Source organism: Siniperca chuatsi, linkage group LG9 (assembly GCF_020085105.1).
Source record: "Siniperca chuatsi isolate FFG_IHB_CAS linkage group LG9, ASM2008510v1, whole genome shotgun sequence".
Classification (NCBI taxonomy): Eukaryota; Metazoa; Chordata; class Actinopteri; order Centrarchiformes; family Sinipercidae; genus Siniperca; species Siniperca chuatsi.
In genome coordinates this window covers 26,087,956-26,104,860 of record NC_058050.1, presented here as the reverse complement: position 1 = coordinate 26,104,860, position 16,905 = coordinate 26,087,956, and the positions used below count along the sequence as shown (strand labels likewise).

The following is a 16,905-nucleotide window of genomic DNA, read 5'->3' as shown; positions in this document are numbered from 1 at the left end:
TAATCCCAAAGCAGGTCACAGTTAAGACGTAAGTTACAAAAGCCTTGAAACTCAAGTTTAAATGATTTTCCTTCTTTCACTTGGTGTCACACTGTCATGGCTTACTGCGACACTTGAATAGAATAAAGCCATCGTTAATGTTTTACACCCAGTGTATTTTATAGTTGGTCTATTTTGCTATAACTGTTCTCACACTGGACCAATATGGGATGAATATCTTGTCATATTTCGAAACTGAAAAAAAGCTTTGAAAGGTTGAAACTCAGTGTTTGAACACTTTAAATCTAATAAAAAAAGGTTTTGCAAGATTGAAGCTAACAGGCTGAAAAAAATGTCAAATCTCTTCAAACATTATTTTGTGTTTGAGTTTTCCTTCTTCACAACTGCAGCACTCTCTTTACAGCGTTTCTCCAACACATTTTCAGAGTTTCAAATTTGTCACTGTCCTCCCGCTGTATTAGTTTGAAACCTTGTAAATGGTGATCTGAAAACTGGCGCGCATATGTTGGGAAAAAAGTTTTGAAAAGCTCGGTGCACACCGTTTTGCTACGGTTTCCAGGTTGAACGACATGTTTCCTCGAAGCAGTGCACACCGGTGTGCAACGGGCTTTGAGGTACGTTTTCTCGTTTGGTGGGTGTGTCAGAGGCGTTACCCAATCAGACCTTGCTGTGAGCAGTTTCATGTAGGAACTATCGGTAGAAAGAAAACTGTGGATTATCTTGAGTAACCGGGTCATGATTTCTGGAAATAGACACTGCTGTTGAGTTTTTCAAAAGTATTTTTTGTGGCGCTTTGAGCTCCACAAGCCGAGTGCCATATAGCCCCATTATATTCAAAAAATGTTCTGACATCTGTACGAGCGATATCTCCAACTCGCACCAAAACAATCTAGATGGATAAATAGCACTACAGGAAAAAGGAGGAGGAAAAATATGTATTTTTGATTTTGGGGTGAACTGTCCCTTTAATACCATGAGGGAAAACGAGGTGTCGGGCCACCTCTGTCACCTGAGAGTGTGTGTGTCACCGCCCATCGCAACTTCAACCACATCCCAAGGAAGTGTCTTGCACAGATGTGGCCATCATGCAATTTCCACTTTGCTCATGGTTTCTGCACTATTGGGCCACCACACAACACTGAGTTGAAATATTACCAATGCAAGACTTTTTCTACCGACTCTCAGTTTGTCTCCTGAACTGCACACATGCAGTTTTGTCAGAAAGAGCAGACTGGTTCAGTTAGTAGTCTGATCTCTGCCTCCACACTGTGTAGCCACAACAAACAAAGAGCTTCACCTATCAGGCTTATCTGGTAATGAGTCTCTAGTCACCGGGCTCCATTCCCAAGTCAGCACCGCTATAAACCTTTAGGGAAGTAGAGCCAGAAGGGCCACAATTAGAGAAGTACATGCAGAGGAAGCACGAGAAAGCAAACAAAGACAGAAGGGCAAAGAGATAATGCAACTCATGTTTCCTCCTTTGTTCTTACCAACTTTGAATTATTGCTTGTGTTAAACTTGAGGTCAATCTATGCATCATTGACTGGGTGCAGGGCTAAAGACAGACAAGAATAAAATGTAACAAGGTTACTGAGCACAAGGAGTCAAAGTGCACCTTGTTTACATTCCTGCTTAAACACACTAGCCACACACACTAAACTATGTGCCTTTAACAAGGTTATTCCTTGAACCTTAATCAACCACAAATACTTTAACAAAAGGAGAGAAAGCGGTTATATTAAGGTCTGGTCACACAAGTGCACGTCCTCGTGAAATATGTGGTTCCAGAAGCTGGGTGACGTAGGACAACTTGTAGTGCTAGCTGGTAAATTACTGAAGCCGGCGAGATAACCGCTAACACGCTAGCCAGCCAGTCTAGCGCTAGTCCTTCACAACAGCTGCATGATAATATTCAATCATTTCATCCATTAAAGAGTCACTGAAGGGGGACGAAAGCTCTTTAACTGTCATTTAGCAAACCAGTTAGCTTGGCTAACAGGACAATGAGCTCACACAGTTAAAAGGCACATTTGTCGCATCAACCCCTACCTCGTACTTTCTCGTAACTGTTGTGGAGCAGTTTACACTCCGACAAAGCGCCAGTCAAACCTCAAACAGTGGAAAACCATGTGGATAACGTGGTGGGAATATGGCATTTGTTTGTTCCTAATACTGATATTATTTTTCTGATAGCTGTCATTCCTATTATTATTAATTTATTAATATTTACACTACAATTACAATTTCTGCTATTTTAAAAATTCTAGGTGGTATTTGCATTGTGCCTCCCTCACTACCACCCTTTCCCAAAACCTCTCTCCCTTGGCGCTGTATAAATAAAATTGAATTGAACTGAAGTGTTTCATGTATTATTTTGAGGAAGGTTACAGACTCCTCATCGCTCCACACAGATCTGTTTTCATCTGCTGAAATTTTAAATCACTTCAGTGGAGCGGACGCTTGAGTGATGTTTCACATGCTTCGTGTACGTCATGATTTATTTGCCAAGTCCCTTTCCATTGCATGTTGTCGCATTTTATTTTTATCGAAACACCAACTTTTCCACCTCAACCAAGCATAAAAACTTCATTAAAATATATTTAAAGGTTTTTTTGAAATTTGGGTTTTTCCACTCAGGTTTTTTAAACTGGTGGATGGAAATGGACTTTACGGCCTCATTTCAGTTTTTATACAGTTTTAAGTCTGTTTTTGCCTGTTAAAAAAAATTTCTGTGGAATCTGCTAATTAATTATTTTATATGGGAAAACTATTCTTGGCAGTATGTTTTTTCAGCCCATTAGCCTTCAGTAAGGGAGCCAACATCCTGAAATTCAGACTGTGTAGAATCTCCAACTTTCTGTTCTATTATGGACATAAATGGTCAAAATGGATGCAATAGTGAGTCATTACTAAGGCTAAAGCGGACAGTGTTTTTCTCTCAGACCTAGTCCGTCATCTGCTTGTCATGGGCAAGGGTTCATGCACCATGTTGCTAGTGGAAAGGCTACCATCAAAGATTCATACCACTGACCCCTTTGAAGTTGTCCCTGAACCAAACATTGGTGCACACATTACTGAGCAGAACAGTCACTTCCCATGGCAACAGAAAACAGAGAAAGAGAGAGACAGCGAGAAGAGGAAAATACCCATTTAAAGCCATTTAAGCCTTTCAATATTCATGACAGAAGAGACTGTGGTGGTTCCCATAAAGTTTGGGACATTAAACCTCCAAAGAGGCACTGAGGTGGGTGTCATCCCTGCTAGACTCAGACCTCAGGGCCCCCTTATGCATTCTGGATGGAAAACACTCAGGATTCAGGCTGAACTGAAGCTGAGTGTAGCTTCCATGTTGTCTTGGCAACCTGCCTGACAAGAAAGAAAGAAAGAAAGAAAAGAGGAGAGGAGAGGAGAGGAGAAGAGAGGAGCTGGGTGTGAATGGATGAGCCCATGTGTGGCGCCAGGCAGTCTGCCCGGCGGGGCGACTCAATAGGCGGCTGTGAGGGAGGGAGCGGAGCGGCGACGCGTCCCGGAGAGCGGAGGAATGTAGGATGCACAATAACACACAGCTGGAGTAAGGAATGGCAAGGAGGCACCGCCAAATTGGCCTGTCCCGGCTCCCCTAGCTGCAGTCAAGTAGTGAAAATGAAAATGTTTGTTAGGCTATATGAAATCATAATAACAATTTATTCAATCAGAGATGCAGTCGGGCTAGTATTATATGTCCTTGAGAACCCATTTTCTCTTATGAAGTAGGCTGCTAGTTATAAATCTGATAAAAATACAAGTGTCAAATCAAAATTACAATTCGCTTAATAAACAATTCAGTGAATTCTAATAATAGACAACAATAAGATTAAAAAAAAACTCCCCACTGACTGTAACAGACGCACATCAGTATGGAAATATTATAGCTGTAATAGGCCTACCGCCAATATTAACGCATCCCCGAATTTCACAAGTAGGCCTATACTGCCAGCCCTAAAATGAATTAGAAATGTTATTATCTACTTTTAGTTGTTTAGTTTTATTTATTGAGGAGTTAAATTGTTGTTGGCTGCTGTCAGGTTACGTTTTGATTTTCTGTCCCGGTACGGTAAGGCTGGTTTCTTCGTCTAAGCAGGTGGTTCGGCTCATCTATCACAGGAGTGATCAATACAAGCGCTGTGCGTAATTACGCTTCAGTGACTACGGCACTAACGATGCAGTCTGAAGCTGATCGTGGTGAATTGAGCAAAAATGCCATCACCTCTGGCTGGATCAATCAGAAACTCTTAGGCCTCTTGTACGGCTGGACGTAAAGATAGTTGATAGGCTACTTTTTTCTTTGTACAGCGATGGTAATACGCAACTGACTGCTTTAAATCGCCTCTCTCTCTCTCTCTCTCTCTCTCTCTCTCTCTCTCACACACACACACACACACACACACACACACGTACACCTCCTACCAACAGGCAGCCCACCGCAGCGCACACAGAATGAGACACGCCTTTTTCTCCGCTCCGTTGTCGGGTCGGTGGGCAGCGGGCTGCCGGTGATTGACCAGCTTCTCTCCCTGATCTGTCAGCCGGCTGGCTTGGCGCCTCCCCTCTCCTCTATAAATGTTGGAAATCTATTCATTCCTTTCACACCGAGCCTGCTGAAGTAAGAGGAACTGTGAGGCTCCACGGGATGTGTTGACAGACTCGAATTCCTCCTTTTAGTTTATCTCATTCTCTCGCTAATTTGCGTCTGTATTAAAGAAGCTTTTGCAGTGTTTACAGCGCCGTGGTATAATCTCAAATACCTCCTGCTACCAGTAGTATAATTATTTGATTTTTTTTTTCGTTGCCTCTCTCTGAGCCGTTGGTTATCTAAGATGAAGGCTGTTACTCCAGTCCGCCCCCAGGACTCCTCCTCCAGCAGCAGCGAGCTCTCCGTGCACTATCTGTCGAAGCAGAGCCTCAACATCGCCCGGTGCAGGATGGAAGAGGAGGACCTGTTCTGCCTGCAGTACGACATGAACGACTGCTACAGCCGGCTGAAGCGCCTGGTGCCCACCATTCCGCAGGATAAGAAAGTCAGCAAAGTGGAGATTCTCCAGCATGTCATAGACTACATCCTGGACCTGCAGCTGGCCCTGGAGACGCACCCTTCTCTCCATAAACAACAGCCACAGCGGACCGGGACCTTCCCTCCCCCAGCCTCCAACCCCAGCCGGACACCGCTGACGGTGCTCAACATTGACCACCACCAGGTAAGCTTTAATCAGCGGAGACGACTGTTCATTCCTCGTTTCCACCGGGACTTACCGGGGACCCCGATTCACTACTCCCTGTGTCAGACTGCCGTCCGCCAGTCAGACTCAGACAAAGCGCGTCATGCCCGTTATGTGTCATTGTCCTTTCAATGTTAGGGGGGAAAAGATAGAAAATAATCAAAATGCTATACACCTCATATCACAGCCTTGAAAAATCGTGCGTAAAAACGCATTTGGCGTGGGTTAGATTGCGCACTTGATTGCGGGATTTATGATTTGCATGATAATGACAGTGTGTGTCAGAGGCCCACCTTATCCCAGGATTGGTGAAGTACCTCAGCCCGCAGCCCACTCCACTGCGCACAATAAGAGCAATTTGTTATTCAATAGGCTATAAGAGAATTTATTATGGGAGATATAGCCGGCTAATTTTCTGCTCTGCTGTATATCATTTATTTTGCAGGGCCTTGCCTTTATTTAGTCTTATCCATGGGAGCGAAATCGTTTTACATGTTTCTTTTTCTTCTTTTTTTGTAGAGGACGTCAATAGTCAAAAAGCCGGAGGACTCTATTTTATGCCGCTGAGATATGAGCACTGCATTGGTAAGTTGATTTAAAATAACATAAGTCATTATTTCAAATGTTTTTTTGTTTTTTTGCTTTTTTGTTTACAATCAGAAGTTTGGTTGCTGTTAATCACAGATACAGTGGTGGTCATGGAAGCATCCCCATTCACTTGATTATTGTAGCTTATATGTGGTGTAAATTGCCAATCTCTAGAGTGCTCTGGGGAGGCCAGTAGATGTCAGGGAAAATAATAATTGAGGAACATGAAATAGGCATCAACGTCAGAGGCAGCTGTGCTTTGCGCAATAACTGTCACTGCTGTAGCAATCTGGGAAGAAGAGAGGGTTAAAACCTCAGCTTGCCCTCACTTTCATTCTTACACACACACACACACACTCCTTCCTACCTCTCTCCCTCTCTCATTCACTCTCTGTCTTTCCCTCACGTTCCACTCTAGCTGCTGTCCTGGCTTTAATGTTAGATTTATAGCATTGAATCTAAACACACCTGGATAAGGCCAAAAGCACATACCTGGTGTGTGTTACAGTAAGACACTCTTGCAGTCTTTCTGAGAGTCTCGGCTGCCTCTTGTCAGACTTACCCAACAGCCTGAGGAGCTGTGTGGTTGTTGTTTGACCTGGTTTGTTTTGGGTTGTTGATCAAGCATGGCCTCTGTTTTGTCAGTGGCGCCAGTCAGTCTGGAGCTCTGAAGCTCACCCCCTGCTGCTATTCATCCCCTCCACAGGTGTGCAGGCTGCACAGAGCCACTCCAAAGCCAGCAAAGCTTCGCCAGGGACTCACACCCAACTGGAGGCACAATCACAAGGGGATTTCGAAACCGCTGGGAGGAATTCAACCCAAATAAAATCACCATTCATATCAGCTATTTTGGTTCCATTGAACAAGGAATCAGTGTGTAGACATCTTCCTCCCCTTCCTCCTTTAAGTTGCTCTAACTTTACTTCTTGTCACTTGAAATTTTTCCAAGAGTGAAAATATGGAATCCCCACGCTGAGAAGTTTTTGTTGGAAACCCGTCTGTCAACAGCTATAAAAACTGTTTGTGAATTGTGCTTAAAGAATAACTAAAAATGACTCCAGTTTAAAGCTTTACTAAACTGCGAAAACCATTGTACATGTTTTGGACATCTATTGTTTAAAATAGATGATTTGTGTTGAACAGGGATGTCATCCCTGGAATCTTAAAATGTTTGATATTGTAAAAAAAACAACAAAAAAAAAACAATTCTGATTCGAGACAATTAAGATTGTACATATAGAGACACAAATGTTCTATAAAATTATGTGAAAGGAAGACTTATATGCTTAAAATAGACTATTGTAATTATAAGATATTTTTATTAAAACCTTTTTTTTTTGTCGTTATGTAAATATTGTGTTTCCACTTTTAAGTCTTTAGTGAATGAATGTGGTTATGCTCTGCCAATAATGTCCTCACATGATGATATCAGTTAACTCTTTGCAGTGTTTTTGGAATAGTTTAATATGTAGCATGTCAGGCTCATTGCAGAGACATTGAATGTGCACTGAAGCAGCCCTCCCTGTGTAGATATGTGGTGGAGTTCAACACAAGTTCTTTTATTATTTGCCCTGCTTAGCTTTCTCTTGAATTGTTTTGTACTCATTAACTATGACAACTTTGACCCTCTTGGAGCGATGGGTCGGTCTGCTGTTTGATCTTTTTTAAAAAGGCCTGATTGGATTCTGTTACATTGCATTCTTGTTTAAAATCTAATCTGAGAGTTACAGCACTTCTGACAGTGTTCACAATGTAATACCTGAAAAAAAAAAAAAATCACAGCAAAACAATGTCTCTGTTATATTTGTGCAGTCAGAGCTTCTCCTTGAGAAGTTAATGATTGACACCATGAAATCATTAAACTTTGTTTATGAATTGATGAAATATGTGAACATTAACAGACTCCTTTTGGACAACAACCAATTGTATTGAGACAGGCAATGTCTTTAAGTAAATATTAAATGATTTCCCTGTTGGAGAGTCAGCAGCCATTGTTAATGTAAAGGGGGAAAAAAGCCTTTATTTTTCATGACATTGAACACCGAATTTACCTCACCACCCTCCTGCCAGTGTGAGAGGGCACTTGTACATTACTGTCAGCTGCACTGTTGGACTTGACCTTCACTGGCTTGTGAGGAGTTGTCAAAACAATTAAAGTTTCCAGGAAGAATTGTGTCGTCTCAAGTTTTGTCTCAAGAGGCATCTTGGTGTATTGCTTTCAGTGCCAACGCTGTCACATGAAGTAAGGAGGAAAAAAAGGGAGGCACAGGGTAACACTACTAAACATAATGCAGTATGTGAGTTTCGTGGAAAATAAAGGGTGGGTAAAGACATTAAACTGTTGCAGATGTCCTTAAACCTGTTTTACAGGATTTAGGGATAAAGTGTTTTGTTTTGTGGGTTTTTATTAATCCCATCACACACATGGCCACAGCTTCAGCAGTGTTGCAGAAACGCAAGTGACAGCCAAGAGCTCAGATTCCTGTTCAGCTGTGAACCAGGTGTCATTCATTTGAAATGCTAGAAGCAATATTATCGGCTTGCAAATGCAAACTGCAAATGATGTTTCTATGTGGAATGATCTATTCTACATTCAAATTTTTATGGTAGATTTCTTATAGCAACTCATCTCCTTAAACAAAATGCATGCATATAATTGGTTAAAAATAAGTCCTTTGTAAGTATAAGTTATTATAATGGTTTTGCAAAATGAAAAGGTTAATGCAAAATAAAAACAACGCACTCAATGGACCAAGTGATTTGTGGGATAATTTTCATTGAGCAGAGAGAGCACTACCTTTATTCATCTCATGGACACTGTAGGACTTAAATAGGCCTCTGTGGCAAGTACAATGTTAGTAGCATAAGCCATAAATAGAATTACATTTCTGTGGATAAATGAAGGTAGCAGAATGAAAACACAAATGGAAATTTCACAGCTGTCAGGTGAACCATAAATTAATATTTTTACTTCAGGTGTTTGGCATTTAGCTGATACTTTCACATCGACTGACCTATGTTGAGTAAAGTTAAACAGTAAACACTACTTCCTAGATAACCAGCATTGCTAGTAAGTAGAGTTCACGGATAAAACTTTCTCACGCTCCCTTACACAGATATAGAAAAAATGTCCTGTAAGGAAGTATGATGTTAAAAATACAATCTCAAAGCGTAATCGCTGGTGGAAAATCATGTTCACACTTTTAATTGAAAGAACTTTGCAGTGTTTCTGCACAAGGCCTCAACGGGTTTATGGGAGCATTCAGGTAGGAACAGCTGGATATCTTAAATGTTTCAAAAAAGAGACAATGATTTATGCTGCGTTTCAAGACAGCTAAAAATAATCTTAAATGCAAAATTCCATCTTCATTCAGCCCCTACATTCTTTTTCAAATATTCTGAAATAATGATGAAATGTATCCTTAATACTATTACTGTAATGACATTCACCTAGACAGCTGTCAGAAATAACTGTCCTTAAACCACACATGTATCCATCTCACAGCTATCAGTTACAGTGAGTATCCTTCCTTTCCTCCTTCTTTCCCACGGAGCTGCAGTTTTTCTTGGAGACACACTGATCCTTGTTTAGTTGTCCCCGCGTCAGGCTGCTGAATGCAGGTTAAAGCGTTCGTTTGACACCGACAAGCCCAGCGACAGAGATGCCCTGTGGGTGCCACAGACACCTTTCAGACACCCTTCACCACCCTGGCCATCTGAGGACGGAGCAGGCCATGCAGGCCACCTGGGTGTGTTTATAGTCCACAGTAAGAGAGCCGGGCTTCACTGCCCTTGACGAGCACTGTCCTTGTGATGTGAAATGTGTGTGTGTGAGTGATAAAAGATAAAAAAAAAAAAAAAAAAAAAAAAAAAAATTTGAAATGAAAAAATGTGTTAAAGCACAGGTGGCCGGCTTGACAGTTAGACCTTCCTGATATGATTAAAGATATTCTGGTTCTCAGAGAGAGCACAACACGAGCCTGACAGCTCAAACCAGGCTTCAGCAGCCATGACCGCACAGTTGGTGAAAGCATCACCAATGTATTTCTTTTCCAGGAAATGCTACTTTTTCTAGATACATTCTGGGACACTGTGGAGATAAACTCGGCTGACACTTTGACTCACTTAACCCTGTTGACTATCCATTTTATTCACACACTTTTTTCCACAATGCCATTTAATTCATCACAGATCAATGAAAAGTATCAGTATTAAACTGATGTAACCATAAGAAAAATCTAATCAACACTTAAATTATGATAGTGATGCCTCATAACCACAATATGAAGGTTTATTTGCTACATGCATTTTCTTGGTTATACCGAAAAATTTATATAATTTAGGTTTAGTGATTCACTTAAAAACTACAGCTACTGCGGCAAAATCAGTCCTGACACACCTCCCGTCTCGTGATCATTTTAGCCACATGTTCAATCAAAATTCCTACTACCTTAGCTGCTGTCAAGCTGCACTTTTACAGTGTATTTACAGAAAATATATTTTAACATTTACAGAGAAAATACATGTATCTATATAGAATAATGAATAAATGTGGCATTTCCTGGTACAGACATGTGGCATTAATTCAACAGCCAATCAGCCATACACTAGTTTTGTGACATGTTTTCCCTCACACCTGCAGTGTAATACAGCTAGACACAGGACAGGAGATTCTATTGCAGCCCCATGATCTGTGGGTCTAATTCTCTCTATTAGTCAGCACCCAAACGGCTGCCATCCCCAGATACATTATTCATCTCTGCTCCTATTATACTTTGCTGCAGCCATATATTGACTCACAATTCCCACTGTCTCGCCATTAGCTACCACAGCGGTGAACCGTCCTGCATCTCTCCAGCATTAGCTCTGCAGGATTTCCCAGATAATCCCTGTTGGGAGTGAGAATGCAGTGCAGCAGCAGGACGGAACACGTGTGGGACTTGGACGGAAGCTTCATCAGCGCTTTCTGCCTCTTTTAATTTGCCACACACCGGACAAGCGTTTCAGGTTGAATTCCTACCTGCGGCCTTCCTCTCCCTGTGTATGCACTCCCTGCTCCAGATCGTGGGAAAGCATCACATCCTGTTTGATAAAGAGGCCCAAACCACATTGGTCAACCTGTTTTCCACCCTTGAGCTGAGGCCAAGGGAGTGGACACACCGGCCCTGTGACCAGTCACTCGGAAATGTCATTATGAACACAGTATCATTATTATCAAAACAAGGGACTGGCCAGGCTGCAAGTGGAGCCAATTGTTTGCACAGGTGTGTGTGTGTGTGTGTGTGTGTGTGTGTGTGCCCATGCATGGTTCTCATTTGTGTGCATGCACTGGTGTGTTTTCCCTATGTCTTAAAAATGCCTTTCTTGCAGAAGATTACAATATAAAACCAAAATTACAAAAGGGATTTTGCGATTTGTGACCTCACTATTTCTGGTTAAATCTTGCTCATTATCTACCACTCTTTTATCCTCCTCTTCCAGGTAAAACGACCATCACTGATTGTATCCAAGGGAAAAAAAAATTGAATCAAATGGTTTGTCTAGTGCAGTTCCATAAAGAAACACACCAGCTCCTAATTCCACAAATTTGTACAACGTACCGTGACACAAACACATAAAACGAGGATGCTCGCCATCGTCCCTGCCTTGAATTAACCTTCTGCATATGTTAAACTGCAATAACAGGTTTGGCTGTCGTGTCTCGCCTCCCTCTCTCTCTGATTTAACTCCACATTACGGCGTTCCACGGGGGCCTATATCCCTGTGTGGTAATCACTGCTCTTCCCGGCGCATGGAGAAATATATGGCGGGTGCTTGCAGAGGAACAGTGGAGGACAAAAACGTGCTCGCTCTTGGACACTACTTGATTACAGACTAATTGGTCTAGAGTGATTAAATATCTCATGCTTCTCACTAATTGCAGCTATTTAAAGCAGCTATTAGCTTAAAATGCCTGCCACCAACAGCCGTTTACTCATAAACAAAATGTGAGATGCAGCAATTCACCTGTACGGCTCAGACGGGAAAACAAGAGTTACAGACTGGGAGGAAGCTTTGTGCTACAGCCAGACATCTCAGAACATCTTACATATTTAAACTCTTATTTTTTCAGAAAGCGAGTAAATACTTTATGGAATTCTCTGCATTGCTGTTTTTAATACATTTTGAAAAATGAGAAGCTATCTATCTTTTTTTCCCCTCCTGCTATTCCAAATAAGTAACAGATGAACATTTTCACTGATGCCTAATTAATCACAATTATATTTTCCACATTTATATTACTGCTGATAATTGGTGTGTAATTATTTCTTCATTTAGGCTGTGTGTATTAAGGATTTGACACTTAACGTTTTTATATATGAGAGGAAAATATGAAGAAACAATAATCCCACCGTGGATCCTTCCTTTTAATTTAGCAGCCTTTGTCGATGCTTTGCACTCAGAGATACTCGAGGAAGAAGGACGAGCAGACACACACACACACACACACACACACACACACACTCAACATGTTTATGTTATCTGAGGCCTGGAGAAGCCATCAAACCCAATCACAGGAGAGTTAATGTGTGGACACCCACCAGTTTAGCTTTTGTCAGGGCCTCTTTCAGGGCAACAACAAACAACGACAGGGGTGAAAGAGAGGAAGACGGCGAAAGAGACGCAGTAAGAGAGGAGGAATAGGGATAGAGCGTGTGAGAGAGATAGAAGAAGGAGGGAGGACTTGGCATCACCAGTGCCAACCACAGCTCCCGGGAGACGGGCGATGAATTACAGAAATGAGATCTCAGACAAATGCCAAGTTTTTCCAAAGAGCAGCGAGAATGCCTGCGCCCCCCTGGAGAACACAGTGATTAGAGAGGGGGAACCAGGGGTCTGCCAAGCCCCTTAAAGGATCTGTGTGTGTGTGTGTGTGTGTGTGTGTGTGTGTGTGTGTGTGTGTGTGTGTGTGTGTGTGTGTGTGTGTGTGTGTGTGTCTGTGTGTAGGGGTGGCACTGGGACAACAGCCATGTCACAGAACATGACCCTGAGGTGCAGCCATCAGACAGCCAATATGGCGAGTTAAATACCGCTGCTGCATCAGAGCAGAAGGGCTCCAACTGCCTCCAATCAAACAGGTTTCTGTTCACCTAATGAGCTTAATTAATGAGGCTTAGTTTACACTTTTTGCTCCGAAAGAGGAAAAAATTTACCGCATTTCCAGAAGAATACAATATCTCTCTAGCTCAGGTACGGCTGCTTTTCAGCAAAAGGTCTTCAGCTGTTTAAAGCAAGAGTAAAGTGGGAGTAAAGACACAGTACAGGATGACAGGAGAGGCTGAACCTCAACTAACATTTCTCACCCAAGTAGTTATTAACTTGTCTTATCTGGATAAAGCATATACAAATTTACTCCGATAGATAGCAGAGAGCATTAGGGATGGGGGGGCATGTGGCTCTCACTTTTCCCCGCTGATTGGTAGATGTTGTTGAAGCGGATGACCAATTTCCAATAAGATAACCAATTAGTTGATGCGCTGACTACAGAGGCCCATGCAGGCAAATCAATCACAACAAGCAAAGAAAATCCAACAAATCAGCAACAACAAAAAATAAGAGTGCAGGCCCAGAAACAAGCATAAGAGAAAATAAAAAAGAATAGAAATAAAGTAATGGGCAGCACATTACATCAGTACCAGAGAGGTCACAACTCTATGTGGCCATATTTCTTGACCTACATCATTAAAGCTGCTGAGCATAACAGAGTCAAGATATCTACCCCTCTACCCCAAGACCAACCCCCCAAAACAGCTAGTCCAGGTACACAGCAATATTACAATATAATTTGTACTTTCTGAACTGTCTGATGTAAAATATCCACAAATGCTTCCACTGGCAGACAATCATTCTCTTAACACTGTTGCACCCATCAATGATGCACATTTTTCATTGACTGGCAGATTATGCAAAGAAGTGTCATGAAGTAATAAAATTGACTGGGAGCATGCTATGCAGGAAAATACCATATTACATGTATAGATTGATATAAATGTATATAAATGCAGGAAATTACATTCACATAATTTGACAAAATCATCTTATCTCAAGGTCCATATACTAGCTCTTTCCAGAGTTTTCAACTGCATTTCATGGTCTTCAGTAGATGGGAGTTTGCATGGTTGAAAGGTCCAGATCAAGCTATCAAGTGGACCTTAGATTAAGATTATTTTGACTTCTTTGTATCCCTACTAGATAGATAGATAGATAGATAGATAGATAGATAGATAGATAGATAGATAGATAGATAGATAGATAGATAGATAGATAGATAGATAGATAGATAGATAGATAGATAGATAGATAGATAGATAGATAGATAGATAGATAGATAGATAGATAGATAGATAGATAGATAGATAGATAGATAGTTAATGTTGTGTTTCTGTCTTGATTCAGAATGACAGGAGTCTGTGCGCCACATTATTCTGCTATTTGAAATTCTTTCTGGGACTCAGATATGAGCTATCAGATTCCCTCAGACAAAACTGTCTCTGAGTGGGAATACCGAGTCAAAATGGGGATTTTATTTCAGCGACTGCCTGAGGGTAGACTACATCAAACCAAACAGAAATCACACTGGAGTCTGAGATGACAAATGGAGACCTTGAATAACTGCATTACTGCTATGATATTTGGAAATGGAAAAAACTAATTTCATCGCACTGCAATGTTTCACTTTCTTACAGAATGTGCATCCAGCCGCAGATATGCGTTTTGATATAGATCATTTACAATTTCATTAGGAAAACATTTGTTCGCATTTACAGCATTCTATATTTGTCTGTGTTATGTGCCTGCACAGTGGCACTGAAACTAAACTGAAAGTAAAGACACTGACAAACTGCCTTCAAGATCCCCTCGACATGTTAAAAGACATAAAAATACTCAGCTCAGAATAATAATTTGTGTCTGATATAGTTTTTCCACAAAAAAGTTCAAGTACCTATAATAATTCTTAAAATTACATCTTCTCCGTCATTGAAAAATCCATAATCTGTGAATATGTGAAATATTTTTCATTATATATAATATATCTCCTACTTCACTAAAAAGTCCATTCTCAGTGTGTGCGCACTGGAGGTACAAGTGTGATGTGGAGGCTGGAGGCCCCACATCACACTTGTTTTACTCCACTACATTTATTTGACAACTTTAGTTACTGGTTACTTTGCAGATCAAGATTTTTCATCCAGAATCTGTGATGATCTTATTTATCATATGATGCATTATTATACAGTATAGGTTAAAATACCCAAAGGCCTGCAGGATGGCAGTTTGATTAAATACAACTTAATTTAGGAATATGCACTATGTGAGCACATTATAAACTAAAATCAAGTCTTAAAATTTTATTTTGGCACAGGGCTCGTCTCCTTGACAAGGTCAAAAAGATGAGGTAATAACTCAGGACCCACCTTAGTTGCAGTTGTGGAAGACGTGGTACTTGTATGGAACCATAGTCACCTGGTGATATCATTATATAAATCTGTGTGTCGTATGCATAATATATGCATAATTGTAGTTTTCCATAATCTGCACTAGTAGGAGCATGTAGATATTAAACAGAAGAGGCCTGAGAATGGAGCCTTGGGGAACTCCATGTGATTTTTGTCCGCTCAGAAATGTAATTACCAATAGACACAAAATAGTCCCTGTCTTTCAAATAGGATTCAAACCAATTTAATACTGTGCCAGAAAGTCGCAGCCAGTTTTCAAGTCTGTCTAGTAATATGTTGTGGTCGACCGTGTCGAATGCAGTACTGAGATCTAATAATACCAAGACTGAAACTCTTCCACTCTCTGTGTTTAAGTGGATGTCATTCAAGACCTTAACAAGACCAGTCTCAGTGCTGTGGTGTGGTGTGGTCGAAATCCTGACTGGAAAAATCAAAACAATTGTTTTGGGCCAAGGGGGTGTTAAGCTATTAAAAAACAGCCTTTTTCAATTATTTTATTTAAACAATGGGAGGTTTAATATTGGCCTATAATTGTTCATTAGTGACGCATCTAGATTGTTCTTTTTTAAGAATGGCTTAATAATTGCAGTTTTCAAGGCCTGTGGGAAGCAGCCTGAGAGTAGAGAAGTGTTGACTATTTGCAGAAGATCTGATGCCATGCACAAAATGTTTTTAAAGCCTGTAGGGAGAATATCAAGGCAGCAGGAGGATAATTTCAGATGTTGCAGATGTTCTTCCAAGGTTATAGGGTTGATTGGATCAAATTGCGTCATGCTAATTGAATTGGTTTTAAGTGGATGCAAAGACAATACAGACCCTATACCTGATATGGAGGAAGTGGCAGCTTGTCTAATTTTCTGAATTTTGTCAGTGAAGAAGGAGGCACATTCATTGCATGATTAAGTGGATAAAAGTTCAGAGGCTACTGACACAGGAGGGTTTGTCAGCCTGTCAACAGTGGCAAACAAGGCACGTGCAGTATTATTGTTTTTGGTGATGATGTCAGAGAAGGACTGCCTTGCATTTCTCAGTTCTAAATTATAAATTCAAAGTCTCTCTTTAAAGATGTCATAAGGAACCTTTTCGACACTCTTTTTTTCATTTCTACCAGTGTGACATTTCTCCATGGTGCTTTTTATTTATTTATTTTTTTTTACCAGAGACTACTTTTACCTTAGTAGGAGCAATGGCCTCAATAACAATTGTAATTTCAAAACTGAAATGATCTACAAGATCATTAACTGATCAAGCAAGGGTGGGTGTGAAAAAGAAAGCCTGAATGAATAATTCACTGTTGTTTTCAGTGATATAAAGTGTTATGATTACCTCTGATTGAACATTTGTGTGCATTTGTGATATTCATCTCAAAGAAAACACAGGAATGATCAGAAAGAGCAACATCAGCCACCACAACCTTAGAAATGTTAAGACCCCTGGAGATGACTAAGTCCAGAGTGTGCACCTTATTGTGTGTGGGATCTGTCATGCTGAGTCAGTCCATAGTTATCCAGAATACAACACAGTTCTGTAGTGCTGCTGTCGATGCAGATGATAGACAGCAGTTC

General features: G+C 40.9%; 1 protein-coding gene across 1 annotated transcript; it reads left to right on the top strand.

Moving 5' to 3' along the window:
• The first annotated feature begins 4,459 nt into the window (after window positions 1-4,459).
• Window positions 4,460-8,013, top strand: id4 (inhibitor of DNA binding 4). The gene is made up of 3 exons (XM_044207839.1): window positions 4,460-5,234; window positions 5,775-5,840; window positions 6,550-8,013. Exons 1-2 carry the CDS (start codon window positions 4,857-4,859, stop codon window positions 5,820-5,822), a joined length of 426 nt encoding a protein of 141 aa, XP_044063774.1. The 5' UTR covers window positions 4,460-4,856; the 3' UTR covers window positions 5,823-5,840; window positions 6,550-8,013.
• Window positions 8,014-16,905: the final 8,892 nt, after the last annotated feature.

Bases quoted from the DNA above. Each gene is read 5' to 3' on its own strand.
- id4 (XM_044207839.1), top strand. From the start codon at position 4,857: ATGAAGGCTGTTACTCCAGTCCGCCCCCAGGACTCCTCCTCCAGCAGC. The intron at 5,235-5,774 runs GTAAGCTTTAAT...CTTTTTTTGTAG, and splicing joins TCAACATTGACCACCACCAG to AGGACGTCAATAGTCAAAAA.